The 16,061-nt window shown below is 45.7% G+C and overlaps 1 protein-coding gene across 1 annotated transcript; it reads left to right on the top strand.

The window, feature by feature from the left end:
* Nucleotides 1-474: 474 nt before the first annotated feature.
* STPG1 (sperm tail PG-rich repeat containing 1) lies at nt 475-15,838 on the top strand. The gene is given in 11 exon segments (XM_076357666.1): nt 475-532; nt 1,618-1,721; nt 6,256-6,285; nt 6,288-6,359; nt 7,136-7,197; nt 7,199-7,228; nt 7,230-7,302; nt 10,157-10,244; nt 10,949-11,105; nt 12,558-12,748; nt 15,559-15,838. Coding segments are annotated over 11 exon segments (1,002 nt in total). The 3' UTR covers nt 15,696-15,838.
* The last annotated feature ends 223 nt before the right edge of the window (nt 15,839-16,061 follow it).

Genomic DNA, 16,061 nt, shown 5'->3' with positions numbered 1-16,061 from the left:
AGCGGCAGGTACAGGCCGTGCCCGGCGCGTACCGCACTGCCTCACCCGGTCAGGTACCCGCCGTTCCCAGCGTGCACCGCGCCACCTCACCTGGGCGGGGCGGGGCCTTCCCGTAGCTCCACGAAGGGGTTTTCCTCAGGCCGCTTCCCCGCTCCGACGCGCAGCGCGGCGGCAGCAGCGCTTCCCTCCCGCCTTCCCCTCTCGCCCCCCTGAGCGATCATCCTGTACGCAGGCAGCAGCCGCTGCAGCAAGCAGGAACGCAGCGGTTCGTTGAACGGAGAAAACAAAAGGTTATGGCTGACCCATTACATCTCTGTAGAAAACCAACCCAGTCCTTCCAGCCTCTGTCCGCCGGCTGCACGTTAATAGTTCTGGCAGATTTGTTCTAAAGCAAGATGGTGGTGCTACACAGAGTCATTACACTTGGTGTGCGGTAGCTCTGTAACACGGGCACCTGCCTTTCCGCAGATACTCATGGATGTTCTGAGGGAGCACAAGGTACCACAAGCAGAAAAGCACCGCTCGGTACCAGGTAGTGAACAGGAACAGCACTCCAGAACAGTTGTTTCACAGCTGAAGAAGGAAAACCCCAACCGTGCAAAGGTTTTTCTTTCAAAGCACAGCAAGGGTTCATTAATGAAACCAATCAATAGGAAGCGGCATCTGCAACAATTTATATCCACAGCCAGTTAGAGGTGTTTCAGGTCCAACATCGCTGTCCTTGGGGACAAACCAGCACAAGGGACTAAGAAATGCTATCAAATCATAACCCTCCAGTTGCTGGGTGTTCTGCAAGACAGTGGAAAGTTTGCTCTCTTGTAGCACTGACCACCTTCTTGTCCTGTACACCACCCTGTACGAGCCCTGTCCTCAGCAACTACTCGGGCCTCCTCCCTGCACTAACCTTCCCTCTAATTGCAGAGCTTGTCTTGAGACCTGTACTATCCTGAGTCAGAAGCACACTTACATTTTCAGTGACCTGTATTGAAGCTTTCCTAGTGCAGCGCTACTGCCAGTGCAGCTCTGTGACTGGTAGTAATAACACCAGAGCTTGATTAGACGAGGTATCAGTGGTTTTGTCATGATACGTCTGTGAGAGACTATGCAGTTTGAAAACCTGTAGTAGCTTCCACCCCACCATCTCTTGGCAGTCAACAACACTGCCAAGCCAAGGCCTTTGATTCCTGGCCTGCAAAGCACAGCGCTTCTTGGGTGGCACCGGGCAGCTTAGCGTCTGAGTTCGGCAGGAGCCGGGGCACTCAGCATCTTTCCTCAGATTTTCAGTTTAGAGAGGGTCAGCCCCGTGAAGTGAGTTGTTAAGATGCCTGACTCATTTACTGAGGACAATCTGCAAAAGCGATTTAACAGCACTGAGTCACCCTTAAAGCCCATTCATCAACAGTAGTGCTTCGAAGTGCTTTTTTTCCCTTTGCTGCTTAAATAAAACAGGGAAATTAAATGCAGAAACGACTGCTGATTTCTTGACTTGAATACTGCATTAATGTTAGATTTGCCTTTAACTTACACATCCTATTTAAAATGAAAGCTGGCGTTGTAGTTACATGTTTCCTGTATCTCCATATTCAGAATTTTGTTATCATTGGCTGTTCCTTTTAGGTGTCAAGATTTCCTCCAGTCCTTATAAACACTACAGGAAAGTAATCTCAAACTCAGAAAAAAAGGGATTTAATTCTCAATCAAAGAGATTTCAGTATAACCAAGTGAGTAACAAAAATGTTTGAAGTTTATGTCTTTGTTCTGATTTTTTTGCAACTCATAATGATCCTGTTTTGTAACAAGAATAGCAACTATGTTTAGATCAAGGTTGTTAAATTAACTTTGTAATCACAACTGATAACAGTATGAGAAAAGTGGTAATGCAGTATTATTGGTTTAAACCTTGAAATTACTCTCCATATAGCATCCTTGTCTCTACCATCTCCCCATCTCCCACCCACCCAGCCTTGGCCCTGGTCCCATTTCCAATCTTCCTGAGCTCCCCAGGACACATACATATATGTTGCATTCCTTCTGAAATTCAGGAGCAAATTCAAAGAAATCAGTGGAGTGATGCCTGTGTAGTGATAAAGATGCCCCCTCCTACCTTCTGCTGGTTTTCACCCTGAGCCTTCCCTGATTTGTAGGAATTACATTGGTACATCTGTTATCTGGCCAGCAGAGGGAAGCAGAAAGATATATTAAAACCACACTGTTTTCCCAGCCTGCACTCTGCAGGGTTCCTTTTCAAGTCCAGCCAACACTCACAGGTGCCAAGGGCCTCCTGGGCTTTCTGGATCCAGCTTTCAAGCTACTTCCTCTGCTGGTGGAAAGAGGATGCCCATGGCCCCTGCTGACAGTCTCCTGCTGTCTGGTGACTACGTGGTAACCCCAGAACTCTGAAAATTAAGTATATTAAGAATTTCTGAAACTTTGTGGACCAGGTATGTAAAGTAGGTAAATCAAGGAAGTATTTGGCATCTTCCTTCTTTCTTCTTCTGCCTTTGGCATCTTCTCTTTCTTCTCCTTCCTTTGATCTGTTCCTCCTTGCTTGTCTCTCCCATCTCAGTGATATCAGGAGTGTATTATCTCAGGATTGAATAACAGCAATCAAGGACGTAAAGGACAGAAGATGAGGGAAAATGATCAAGGTAGAGAAGTTGCTTAAATACCTTCTGTAGGCGCCATCAGTCTGTCTGGTCAGCTTCCAGGAGTTCCAGATGACCTGATGCTAAGTTCTGACTAAAAGAGAAGAGGCAGAGTCTTAAGGTAGCTTCACAAAGCACTCCCTTCCCTTTGAGAATTTCCTGCTTGAAGGGCAGAGCAGGCAGGAAGCCAAACCACAAGCTACACAAGGGCTTGGCTGATTCTTTCTTAAGCTTTATCCCTAGAGAAAAGTTACCGCACCACGTAGGGGAGGGGAAGCATTAGATCCATTAACACTAGACCATTTGGGGGCTGCTGACTTAGTTTCCTCCATCAAAAGCACTCGACTGTGTCCTCTTCAGCACGAGCCATTTTGGAGCGCATTCCTTTAGCAGGGTAGTCAGGAATAAGTGCCAGTACATGAAGTTTACCCACTTGTAATTTAGGCAATGTAAAGAGCTTATTTGCTTCTTACTACCTGACCTAGAATACCGAACAGGTGAGTTGACCCACTTTTGTAACTCTGCCAGTTTACCACTGTCTTCACACATCCCTATGGGTACCGAACACTGGAGTTTGCAAGGTATTTCTGACGGACTTACCTTGCAGCTCAGCGCCCCCTTACATTACCAGAATACAATTCAAAGCATTCAAAGGGCACAGAGGTGCGCAGTCACTTTAGCAGGAGGTGTATTTCCAAGGGCGTTTAGATGTCTAATCTCCAATTACTTTCAACAACACTGAGGTGATGATGGGCATGCCAAACCCAGAGCTGGATGCATTGGATGAGAGAAGGGCTCTGTAGCTGTTTCCCTGACACGTGCTATCCTGGAAGGCGCTAATCAAGAACGTGCTGCCGGAGTAGTAACTCCCCTTTACGGGGCAGGGCTGAGCATGGGACTCCATCCAAGCTTCAGTGGGCTGGTCAGCAGGAGCAGCCAAGCCTGGGCAACACCAGGGAACGGAGCTTGCAGATGCAGTTTTTTATCAGCTGCTTTGGAAACCTGCTGCAATTTTAATAGCCAGTTCTAGCGAATTGGACCAATCTTGCTTTCCTCAGCACAAGCCTCTTGTCCACGGAGGTGGAGAACCTCAAGCACGTGGCAGGGCTTCCACGTGGCAGGGCCACATGGAGATGCAAGCTGAAGACCAGAGCAGTGCAGTGTCTGTTCTGCTTCTAGTTCTGGGGGTTGATAAAAAATAGCTAGCTCAGGATCCCTGCCTGCTCCATGTGTACAAGCCCTCAGACCACATCGTCAGAAATCTCCTCGTGTCAGTTTGGCATCCTAGGAGTATCACACAGGGGCTGAACTGAAACACAGTGTAAGTCAGAGCAGCTCTGCTGAAATTCCCAGAGTTGCATCACATACCTCAGCTTTTGGTTTGTTCTGAAGCATTTTCCTACAAAGAAAAAATATGTGGAAAAGATTATTTGTGACCATCTGCTTTATAACTCAGGGGGCATTTTTATGAGGAAGGCCAAATCCACAAGGATTACATGTGCACATAACAAGAACTGGAGACCTGGGATCTGGTTCCTTGCAATGCTCTTCCAGTTTTAATAGAAGTGGCACATATTTGTGTTTTATTATTTTTAGCATTATAGTAGCATTATTACACTTGTCCATGCATGTAGCAAGAAACAGCTCAGCTGCAGCGGAAAAACAGACTGGTGAAGTGATTTGCCCATGATCTCACTATAAATCAACGGCATCTTCTCCGGTAGACAACACTGCCTGCCCACTCCCATCTCCTCTTCCCTTTAGTCTACTCTTTTGCGAGACCAAGCAGAGCAAGAGCCTCCATTCTTCTCCCTGCCATTTCTGGTTGTTTCTTAAGGGCGAGCGGGTCACTCAGGGTTGCTGCTGCTGCTGCTATATGGCCATCAGCACAGGTCCTGTCTGGACGGTGTTTTTTAATCAACCGTATGCTCGTCCTATGCAAGTTTCCATTTCCCCACTTTTAACCTTGCATCTTTCCTGCTCCTTCTTGATCCTGCAAAAACTTCTACACAATCAAATCCCTTCATGCAGCTTTGTGTCTTTGCACGAGTGGAATGATGCCCAAACTACTTTCTTTTCTACTCTCAACTCCACATTGCCTCGTTCTTCAATTCCATGCATCTCATTCTCTTTCCCTCACTGTTATGCCCATGCTATTTTTTGGGGGGCATCCGATCATTGTCAGAATCCAACTCTGAAGTCATCAGAATGGGAACTAAGTCACTTCCAGGCACTTCCAGAATATTTTCCATTGGTAACTGGCAGACAAGACAATCAATGAAGTTCACATAATGGTAGAATGCTCTCAAAGAACAGGAACTTCAGCTCTTTCCATCCTACATGCTGGAATCATTTCACATTTATGTTAGTACAAAGTTATTTCTTTCATCTTGCATGGTCCCAGATCTCCCAAATCCCACTTTTTTTTCTGGGATTGGAAGAAGTAGGGCATGCTACCGACGGCATTCAGCACTTCATGGGACCACACCTGAAAAGCTGGGGGTATCACACAGGCAGGTTTTGATTTCTTTGGCTCTATAAATCCCACACAGTCCTCTTTTTGAAAAGCCCAGAAAGAGAACAGAGTCAGGAAAGGTGTGGTGACTGTGAATAATGCATTCTGCCCACGTGCTGAATTAATAAGGTCCAACTCAGATGTTACAGGTGAGATTTTAGATTTGCTGTGGCTCCCAGTCTATACAAATTGCCATGTAGACAGTAGAGAAATTTGATCTTCCTCATACTCAGAAATATTCAGTTTTCCATGCAGCAGGAGACTTGCATTAAAAGATTATAATTTTGGAACACTGACGACATCTATCTCAATGCACAATTACAATTAAAGCATAAAATTCGGGGGTGCAAGTGATGGCTTGGAAAATGATACAGGAAATACAATAATACCATCATTTATGCTGTTGGTACACCTTCAGCTGGAATGTTCTGTTTAGTTCTGGCCACCCTAACTCTAAAAAAAGGCTACGGCAGAAATAGACTCAATTTAGAAATAAGAGATATGATCATTAGAGCCCCCATAAAGACTGAAAACTCTGAAGATATTTAATTTAGAGAGAAGGCAAGTAAGATGGCTTGAAATGTATGTGAGATAATTAAGAAAAGTGAAATAGTGAGCTTCTCCCATATCATATAAAACAGAAGAATATCAGCATAAACTTAAAAAACAATAGATTTAAACTTGAAAGAAGGAAGTAATTGTACAAACAGTGTTCATTCTCCATTTGTAAACTGGGATGGTAATTTACCATGAAAGCCGTTTGGAGCAACAGATATACAAATAAAAAAAAAAATTAATAGTACTTCACTCACAGCCATAAGGGCCAGTAAGACCAGTTGTAAGGGAGGTACATGTGGACACGTATGGACTGTATGGACCATTGCTCTGTTCCAGCATCGCTGTTCTCAGAGTTACTCCTAAAAGAATTGGTATGTTTTGGTCTGTGCTCGGCAAGATGAAGAGCAGGGATGTACTGCGGAAAGGAGCTGTCCCATTAGCATCGGTGTGAGCCCATGCCTGTGTCTCATTGCGTGTGCCCCGGGAGAGAGGTAACTAATACAGCTTGGTCGATGTGTGTGATATTTCTCGTGCTAGAATGAAAACCCAGGCCCAGGATTCTATAGTGTGTAACTCATCAGTCTGCAGAGATCAACAGCACCTCATTGTCAAAGAAAGGAACTCGATACTTCTCTTCACTGGTAAGAGGAAGCATTTTATTTCAGACTGATTTCCAAAGCTGCTGAAGTCACCTAGTGGCTTTGCATTGACTTCAGTGGACTATGGATCTGGTCTTTAACTGACTCTGTCGACTATGTCTGCAATACCTCCTTAGTGTTGTATTTGGGATGTTTTGAAAATCCAACCAAGAAGGAAAATAATTTCTCATTGTCAGACAGTTATAATTAAGGTGGAAGTCCAACAGCTATTCTAAGCTGCTTTTTCATATGCTCTTACCTTTTAAATTTCTACTGGGGCTGAAATTTCCTTTGCTCAGTCTCACCCAGAGGTGGCCCTTTTTAGTTTTGCATGAACCTTTTCAAGCAAAATTGGCAGAGCTGTTGTTAAGTTACCAAAGTGTAAAGAAGGATCCATACACACACACTTTGTGGACTCATTTAGTATATTGTACTAAGCTATCTGAAATTCACAGCTAAAGCGGATGATTTCAGGACCTGTTCTCTCTAACACAAGACTTAAAGGTTGTCTTTAAGGTTTCTTTTGCAAGCTGATGGGCACCTCCACCCCAAAAAGAAGAAATCGGTGAAACTTAGTACCTGAAAAAGTCACTCTTGCCCCAATTTCATCTCGTAGCACTTGCAGCCATCAATTCTGCATAGCAAAGTTTCTGCTGTTTTTAAAATGCAAAAGGTGATTTGTCCTTTAGAAGTACATTTGGTAAATTCCAGGCCTCAGTTACTTCCCAGTTTCTTTCCAACTCAGCTACTGACAGTTTCCTTGCTCCCTCTGTTTCCAGGTTCCATGCACGGGATGCAAGAAAACCTCCAACTATCCAGCTGCAAATGCCTACAAGATCATGTTTTCAGTCCAAGCAAGACTTTAGCGAGGGAAACTAGCATGTTTCAACAACCCATTGCTAGGAAGATTGAGGAAATCCCCACTCCAGCACCCAGTCAGTACTATGTAAGGAGATTTGGAAGGGAGGAGAAGGTGGGGGCACAGCTAATCTGTAATGTTTGTGAAGTGACATTTGATGTTCCAGAAAACACTAGAACTAGCTGTAACCTACCTAGTTGGGGTACAGCTCTCAGGGTACTTCTACAGCCACGTCACTGGCTTTGATACTGAAAGACCCCATAGCACCCCATGAGTTTTCATCCCAGAAATCTGACCTGCGTTGGTTGGTTATAGGGAACTTCTGCCAAGAACCTCAAGGCAGGTGAATGTTACATCGTTAACAGGTACTGGGTTTTGAGGTTCAACCTCAGAGCTGGGAATCAGGTCTGCGTACGTACAACTGATGTAATTGACTGTGCCCTTCCACTTGCTGTGGAGCTGTGCCAGTTTATATCAGCCGAGGACCTAGCCTTCAGGTTCAGTTCCTGAACCTCCTGCTGATTCACCCTTGTGTAAGTCACTTAACTGTTCTGTGCCTGATGCTCCCCACCCATGCCACGGTGACCAGGCTTCACTGGGGTGTTGTAAACTTTAGTCCACAGGAATTCAGAGTGTGTTCTGAGATACGGAAGATGTTAACAAAACACAAAGTGTTATTAACAATTATCAGATAGCTTATAATAACATACGCACTGCTAATGGACTTGCCTGTCCCTTCAATGGTGTCTTGCTATAGCTGTGATTACTTCTGGATTGTTTTGTTATTCTTCAGAGAGAGTTTTTGTCTTTTTCTGCACAGCATGTCTGCGTTGCAGACGTTTCCTAGTGAGCTGTCCCCTTTTAAACTGCACTTTAATGCAAGATACATCCACTGTGTGGTGAGGCAGAGCACATTGACTCTTTATAATATTTGATGACTTTGCATAGCTGTTTAAGACAGAATGAAGATGACACAATTTAATAAGCTTAATAAGTTGCCATTCATCAGCTGAGACATCTTAACTGGCTGCATGCATGTTCTTGAAGCAATTCATGCTTTTATAAAGTAATTTGATACAGTTTAAACATCAGCAAAGGTGTTTTAAACAAACATGTCTTACCTCACGATTTGGGTGTGCAAAGAGCACACGTACAGAGTTACCAAGACTCAGCTGACATGGGGTAATCATGTTAGCTCACACAACCTATACGCTAAGACTGTGAACTTTCTTATAATGACTCACTCCGACTGAGTATCTGCCCCAGCATGTTCTAAGTTGATTAAACTAGTTTGCAGGCCATAATTATTTTCTATATCATACTATAATGGATTCGCATCATATTATTTTTAACATTGTAAGAATTTGCTTCTGGGAACGGCCTTCTTGAATTAATCACTGACTCATGATTTACTGTAGGAGATAATATCTAACCTACAAGAGGCAGAACAGGAAACTATCTATTTAAAAGATGGCAGTGTCTGATAATTTATGACTATAGACAAAGAGACATCTGAGAAGAAAAAGAAGGCCAGATCCTGCAGTCTTTATATGGTCACTGCTCTCAGTCAGGCAAAAAGGAACTTTTGTCTAGTAACTGGAGGATCTGCTTTTGAGGCAGTGACAGTTGAAAGTTGACGAATATTGGAGGAAAAATGAGTGAGAAACAAGAAAACAGCATCCCAAGCTGTCCTCAAAGCTCTGGGACCAAACACTATATTAAACTAAAGCCAGTTAAACATCATGACTATTGTAGGCATTTCACTAGCTGAATATAGAAAACATAAGAAAAAAAAAAACGGGAAAAAGCATCAGTCTTTTTGTGTTTGGATCTTTTATGCAGGTTTCTTGCTACCTCCTCACTCTTGTGCATGAACTGGACTCTTCCACTTACATCAGTGAATTAGCCTTGACTGTTAAATGTTTTCTCTAACTATAGCCTGGTTAGAAAAAGTCCATTTCAGCAGCCAACAATAAAACACTTTAAATCCTGGAGCACGTTCCAGGAGGTTAGGCTTCATCCTGGGAATTTGAAGAATCTCCCTTTGTCCCATTTCACCGTGATCTATTCTGTGATTCTGGGTAACTTGGCACCATAGGTTTTTTGACTCTGTTCCTTACAGAGCAATTCTCACTTTGAGCGTGAGGCTCCTTAGGAGCTGTGGATGAAATGTGTTTCTATGTATATTTTGTAGAAGAGCTGCAGTGTGCACCAGAGCAGTGACTGGAGCAGGTAGCAGAGCACTCCAGAGGAGCAATGTGACCTGCTCCCCCAGGGACTTTTGGCACCTCTGTTCAAGTTAATTGCCTCGGGGACCGCTAGCAGCAAAACAACTGTGCTGCACAGTGAGCTTGGTGCAAGCTGCAGGAGGGCACAAACGCTCCAGCAGTTCCCTGCAGGCTTGAACAAACTGAAATACAGATTCTTCAAGTCATCCTTAGCCCAAAGCCATCAGCCCACCCTGCAGTCCCAGCAGCGACGGCCACAGATACATCCCCTTTTCTCTGTGGCGCTTTCCAGGAGCTTCCACGCAGATGCCCCTTTGGTGTGTTGGCAGCACCACCTCAAATTCTGTGCTCAGTTGGTGACTTGAACAAAACCAGACACGTAGAGCTGACGTCGGAGAAGTCTGGAGACAGCAGTTAAACACACAAAGCCACATTTTCTGCAAGAGTTTCAAGTCCCCGGCGTCTGTGTAAATGTGACCTTTACATGCTGGGCAGTCACAAAGAGCGCTACCTACAATTGGTAAGCACTCCCAGATTTTGGCCCTAATAATGCCTACAGCTGTATCATTAGAATCACTCACAATGGAGACAACTGGATTTTAAATGTGGGTTTTCCTTTGTTGGTAATTACCCACAGGTAAAGTCAATTCAAAGGCATTCACAAGCCCTTTTTCTTTTTTCTGAAACAGACCTCTATGTTGCTTTGCTTGCAGAAATTCAATGTTTCTGGCCAGACGGTGTTTGTGTCCAAAACCACAAGAGGATTAAATTTGGAAAAATTTGGAAAATGGCCTTCCCCGTGTACGTGAGCCTTGAGCTGAGAGGAAAGATGTTGCTGGTGATTTTGGTTCTGATTCTCCAGGGTGCAGAGCACCATCGCATACAAATTCAGGTCACTCAGAGCTTCTTAAGGATTTAAGCAGGTGTCGGGACACTAGTGAGTCTCCCTTCCAAGAGCTGTCAGTAGGTCCCTTTGAACCTCTGCTGAGACAACCATCCGAAAACCATCCTGACAGTTTTGAGTAGCTGTAAGGAATCACTAGAACACCCCACAACTCAGTGTAAATGCCGGAGGCTTCAGGAGAAGCCACATTAGTGCATAACGTACCAAGCTCCACAGTACTCTAGCTTTAAAAGAAGTCTACTCCTGGCCCATTGCCTGGTGAGCTTTGAGACCTGGAGTGTGACGGCTCGTAGCTTTGTAGCTTCTTACAAGTTATACCACGTGTGCGTTCTCCTCCTGTTTGTTTGATTCTTTAAAATTGCTAATATCTCCATTTGTTCCTATGCTCAGGACAAAGTTTAGAGTTGCTTTATCAGTGTCCCTCGAAATAAGCTCTGGCCAGGGCAGCACTTTTTAAATCCAGAAGTCATTTCCCCACGCAGTCCTGTTATACCGGTTCTTTTTCCTGCTATTACGTTCACTGACTGATGCACTCTCTTTCCTCAGTGCCACTGTTGCGGCCTTGTTTGGTACTTACATCCCTTTCCTGTTTGTTTTGCAGACCTCAACGATTCCCTCATCAAGGTGTCTCCCAAGGGTATAACATCTTGCTTCAAGTCAAAGACCTCCCACCTAACAAGGATGGACAGATTTACTCCAGAGCCTGCAACCTACCAGCCACATAAAGCTACCAAGGAAGCAAAGAAAACTCCTTTCAGGTAAGTCCAGCCTGGAAGACATGCCACTTTCATGGGACATATGAAAATACGTCACAGCAGAGTGGTCCCGCAGTGTCCCACTATATCGCCCGGTCCAATGTGGCCAGTTATTGCCAGAGGTTTACAGGAACTGTCTCAGAGGTGGAAGTGTTACAGTGCACTGCCTTGAAGGGGAGTGTGGGTTGATAACACCCTGGAGCAGTGTATCAGAGGTTCCTTTATCAGATGATCTCTCAGACATTTACAAACAGTAATTAAACACTGCACCACCCTTATGATGTAGGGGTAATTTCTTATCCCCATTGTACAGAGCAAGAAGCCAGAGCACACGTGACCTGGAAAAAGATCCTTCACATCCCAGGCAGAGGCTTTAAGCACTAGGCTGTGTTTCTTTTGCATTGCCAGTGCCTAACCTCACCCCCAGAGGAGCACACTGGGCATAAAGAGTCAAATCTGGGAACCACTGGGCAGGAACGGTGAGGGATGCTCATGGCTGCGCAGCAGCTCAAGGAACCTGATGGGTAAAGCATGGGCATTTCCTCAGCCCTTGCTAAGGCTGGGAATTAGAGCTGGAAAGAGGCTTGTAAAACTTCCAAGTACTTCCTTCAAGCCAGAACTGCCATTCCCACGTATTCCATCCTACCGCTTGTTTCGGGGAGATTAAAAGTCATGAAAGGAAACTCCCTTCTCCCAAGCCCTCCTGCCCCTTGGTATCCTCATGAGAAGACAAATAAATCTGCCTATCAGCAAATTGTTCAGGCAATTTTATTGTCACCATGCAGTGACGTTGCCTGGCCTAAGATTAAGATCAACAATAAATTCCTGACCATGGAAAAGAATGAGAACATGAGAAAGCCCACGGCTCTCCTTACCCAACAGGTGTATCTTTACTACATCTCTCAGCAGTTGTATCTTATAACAGGGGTTTTGTAAAAAGAGTGGGAAGCTGTAGGCTGGGAGGGAAGCAATGCCAAGTGGCATTTGATAAGGACAGAGGGCTAGAGGAAAGGGCAAATTAAATACGAGGAGAGAAGATCACCAGTCTGTATTATCAGAAAACACAAAAACACTCCACACCCAACTGCTGGGGTTAGTGCCTGCGCCCTCTCCTGTGTCAGTCAGTGGGAGAGAATGGGAGGAACTCCCGGTTGGAATCATTTGGCATCGCTCTCTTGGTTTCAGCGCTATCTCGCTCTGGAGTAGCTGAGCAGCCAGGTCTCTACAGAGGCTGGACCAGTGGCAAGTCTTTGTATTTTACAATAAACAAGTCGGGCTGTCTGTGGCATTGCAATTGGACCCTTTTTTCCCCAGATCATTTCCCAAAGATTTTGGCTTAGGAGGATAAAGCATCCGCCTCCCCAGGGCACTTAACAGAAACCACAGCTTTTATTTCCAGACCTAAAACCCCATCAGCGTGGGACAAGTTCCTCAAATCTCTTTTTCTCCTGACAGGCAGAAATTCTGCTTGACTCTCTCTGCTCCAGCCATCCCACCTTGTAAAGATCCTCCTTCGCCTGGGCAGTCCAGCCTTGTAGATTACAAAGGGTCTCCAAAGCAGGACTGCTCAAGTGCTGTGTTTGTCTCAAACGCAGGGAGATGGACGGGGAGCATGTCACAGGAAAGGTTCCCTGGGCCAGGTAAAAGTAAGAATTGTTCTGAAGTACTTCTCACTACTAGAGACAGCAAAACACAAATGTGACTAAACAGTGCTGTTTGCCCGCTCAACAGGAAAGAAAAAAATGAAGCACAGAAATTAGGAGAGCCCACCTGCAAAGGCACGTGGACACCTGAAGACACACACCATTTCTAAACGGCACTTAACTCAGTAGCACGTGGCATGTAGGACCTTTTGTGAACGGGGGACAGTAGGTTTATGATGAGCACCAAGTGTCTAAATTCTTATAAGATCAGAGCACAGCGTCTCCCGACACCTTTAGATGGTCTAATATCATTGCCAGCCTGGGCTGAATGGTCTCCAAAGGGCCACGCAGCAGCAATGTGGCAGAAGCAGCGCTAGAGTCCTGACTACCAGCTCTTTATCCAACTTGTTCATCCGTATTTTACAATATTATTTTTAAAGGCAAGATTGAAAAAAGCATGTTTGCAATGCAACGGCCATTAAAGTATCACTGACTGTCAGTGCGTTTGACAAACAGGTTCTGTGAGTTCTGGTGCATGTGTAAAACTATCACACAATTCTGGCTGTTGGTACAACAGACATTTCACCTGCAATATTTTTCTATTTGGTTGGAAGAGAGGAGCACTTGCAGGGAGAGAGGAGAGAGAAAAAAAAAAAGCACGCCTTCTTGCAGTACAGAGAGCCTCCGTGCCCCAGCTGGAGAGCAGCGTTGCAGAGCACCTCAGCACAGTCTCCTTGGTTTTATACCCCTCCGGCTGTCCTGTCCTCCATAGGCTTCACCAGAGCTTTCCTGACGTAAAGCTGAGTAAAACCGGAGAAGAAACACATCCTGCAGCTTGTAATCAGGAAGTGTCTGGTGAAGCGGGAGGAGGGACCCACCCTCAGTGAGGAACAGGTTAAACACACCACCCTGACCTACAGTGACACGCCACCAGTCCCTCCAGCCAGGACCAGCGGGCAGCTGCCTGACTCCTGCGGGCAGTGGTCACGGCTGGAGTTGTTCCTCAACGGCGAAGGAACAGCTCACACAAGGAACAGTGCCGAGTTTTGACCCTGACATTAGCATTGATAAGAGAGAGGCAGATGCAGGGACAAATCCTGCTGCAGTGTCCTTGTGCTGAGCAGTTCTTGACTGCGTGGATCGGAGCTCGTCATGGGGTGGAGGTAGAGGTCAGCTCAGCCTGGGTGGATCATGTCCCTCGGTGCCCGTTGGCTAATTGTTGCCAGGCGCAAGTAACATTATTTTTTCAGTTAGTCAGACTTGTATTTCTTGCCCTGTTTATTTCTTCTAAGATTCTTAAGTCCTTCTGGGAGGTTACTGAAGGGCTGGAAAAGCAGACAATAGCAATACTGCTATTATTTCTAGCGTTTGAACTTACCCAGCTGCAGATTTTTTACCAGCCACCGACAGCAAGAGGACACACTGGTGCCATTAGTCTCTCCAGAGCCCTTGCGGCCGCACAAATGGGGTAATGGGCTTTTCTGGAGCCACGTTCAGATCGTATCCCGGACTTGCAACGTACCGTGTCAAGATGCCAACTCCCCGAGAGCTGTTCCGCTGACTAAGCTAGGACAAGATCCCCCGCCAATGTAAATCAGCCCGTTTCAGTTAAAGGAACAGAGCTAGGCCAGTTTATTCGTGCTGAAGATCCGGCCCACAGTTGTTACGGATGGTTACCAAATTAATTAAAGAGGAAGGGAATGGGCTAGAAACACCTTCTGCAGCTGGTGGAGAAATGCCCTCTTTCATTTTCATCAGTCTTTTATGCCAATTTGATTAGAAACCCATGCAATACCATGCCAGTGCATGAAAAGGACAAGGGGACGCCATCGCCACAAAGCCATCTGTGTAGTCTTCGCTCTGTTGCTAGAAAAAAAAAAACCCCACATCTCCATTCCACTCTGGCCTGAAAAGAGGGGAAGAAAATTCCACTGGATCAAAACTCCCAGTCATGAGACGAGAGGTGACTTCAGCCCTTTGCCCACGAGAACGCACAATACGTACAGGACTATTCTGTACTATACCACAACGAGCAGAACTACAGGGGGGCAAAATACTTTGCAGTTAAATCGGTCAGTGGCTGATACAAAGCAGCAGCTTTAGTAAAGGCTGGTTATTCAGCAGTTGTTGATGCCTGGGCTGTTTGGAGCCGGGGTCTCAGTGTTTCCGGGAGCTCTGGGTAATCCCTTGCACAGGAATCAGTCAGATGTACAATCGAGACAACCCTCGACATACTAAAGCTAACCCAAAGTCCGGCACAGTGAATGTGAGCACTAAACTAATTCTATGGCCAAGGACGCTTTCCAGCTGAAGACACCAGGACATTCGCACCGGCTGAGGGTTTTAGTACCAGTCTCATCAATCAGAAATTTAGTTACACAAATCCAAGGAACTACCCGAGGAAATGGGTGAGAAAGCAGAGCGGAGGGGGCCCTCACTGACTTCATTAAAGCTTTCCACGCTGCGAAACGGATGCAGGCAGAGTTTCGTTTTCCTCTGTCTTTGATCCTCTCCGGTACCCAGCCCAGCACCAGGGCATCTCCAAACACAACGTGTGGGTGTCCTAACAAAACACAGGATGCTGTTTTTCCCTTTATAGCGATGGAGAACCACACCACGCACCGAGATCCTCAGCTGCTTGGTTGATGATGCAAGGAATGAATAAGCATGAATAAAGACACAGAAACTGGGTGTTATTTGTGGAAGTGAAGAGCGGAGCCCTCCGCCCAGCGCTGGGGATACCAGAGCTCTTGCACAACTCAGCTCACATGCTGCTCCGTTTCTCTTTTTTTAATCCCTCTCTCTCATTGCAGGTGCTTATTCACCCAGAGCACTCGGGAAGTATTTCTTCGTCTACGGCTACGGTAGGAAGCGGCTCCTAGCGCTGCGAGCGGCACAACCCAGACACCAGAGCAGGGACTTCTGTCAGACTCTGCAAAGCACGAGCTAACTCGCAGTAAGCAGTCCTGTCCTCAGCCTGCCGCGGTTGGCTGGCTGATAGTTCAGCAGCTGATTAGCGGTACTTGGTACTGTATGTTGGAAGATGATCATTAGCTAAAGGTGATTGAAAGCTTCCACTTTTGTAGATGTTGAATAATTACTACAGTTAATGGGAGTTGCAAAAAAACTTCTCTTGGTGATTTCATCTGACAAACCGAAGAGAAAACAGGTGCCGGAGACCGCCCATGCCCATAGGAGATGTTACCCTTTTCCTTTTCTTTTCCCCTTTCCCCTTTCCTTTTTCCCTTTCTTTTCCCCTTTCTTTTCCCCTTTCCTTCCTCCTAAGAAAGGAGTCCGTCCTTATCAGGGTAGAAAT

Source organism: Aptenodytes patagonicus, chromosome 21 (assembly GCF_965638725.1).
Source record: "Aptenodytes patagonicus chromosome 21, bAptPat1.pri.cur, whole genome shotgun sequence".
Taxonomy (NCBI): domain Eukaryota; kingdom Metazoa; phylum Chordata; class Aves; order Sphenisciformes; family Spheniscidae; genus Aptenodytes; species Aptenodytes patagonicus.
The sequence above is the reverse complement of the archived record's forward strand: the minus strand, read 5'-3'. Positions and strand labels throughout refer to the sequence as shown.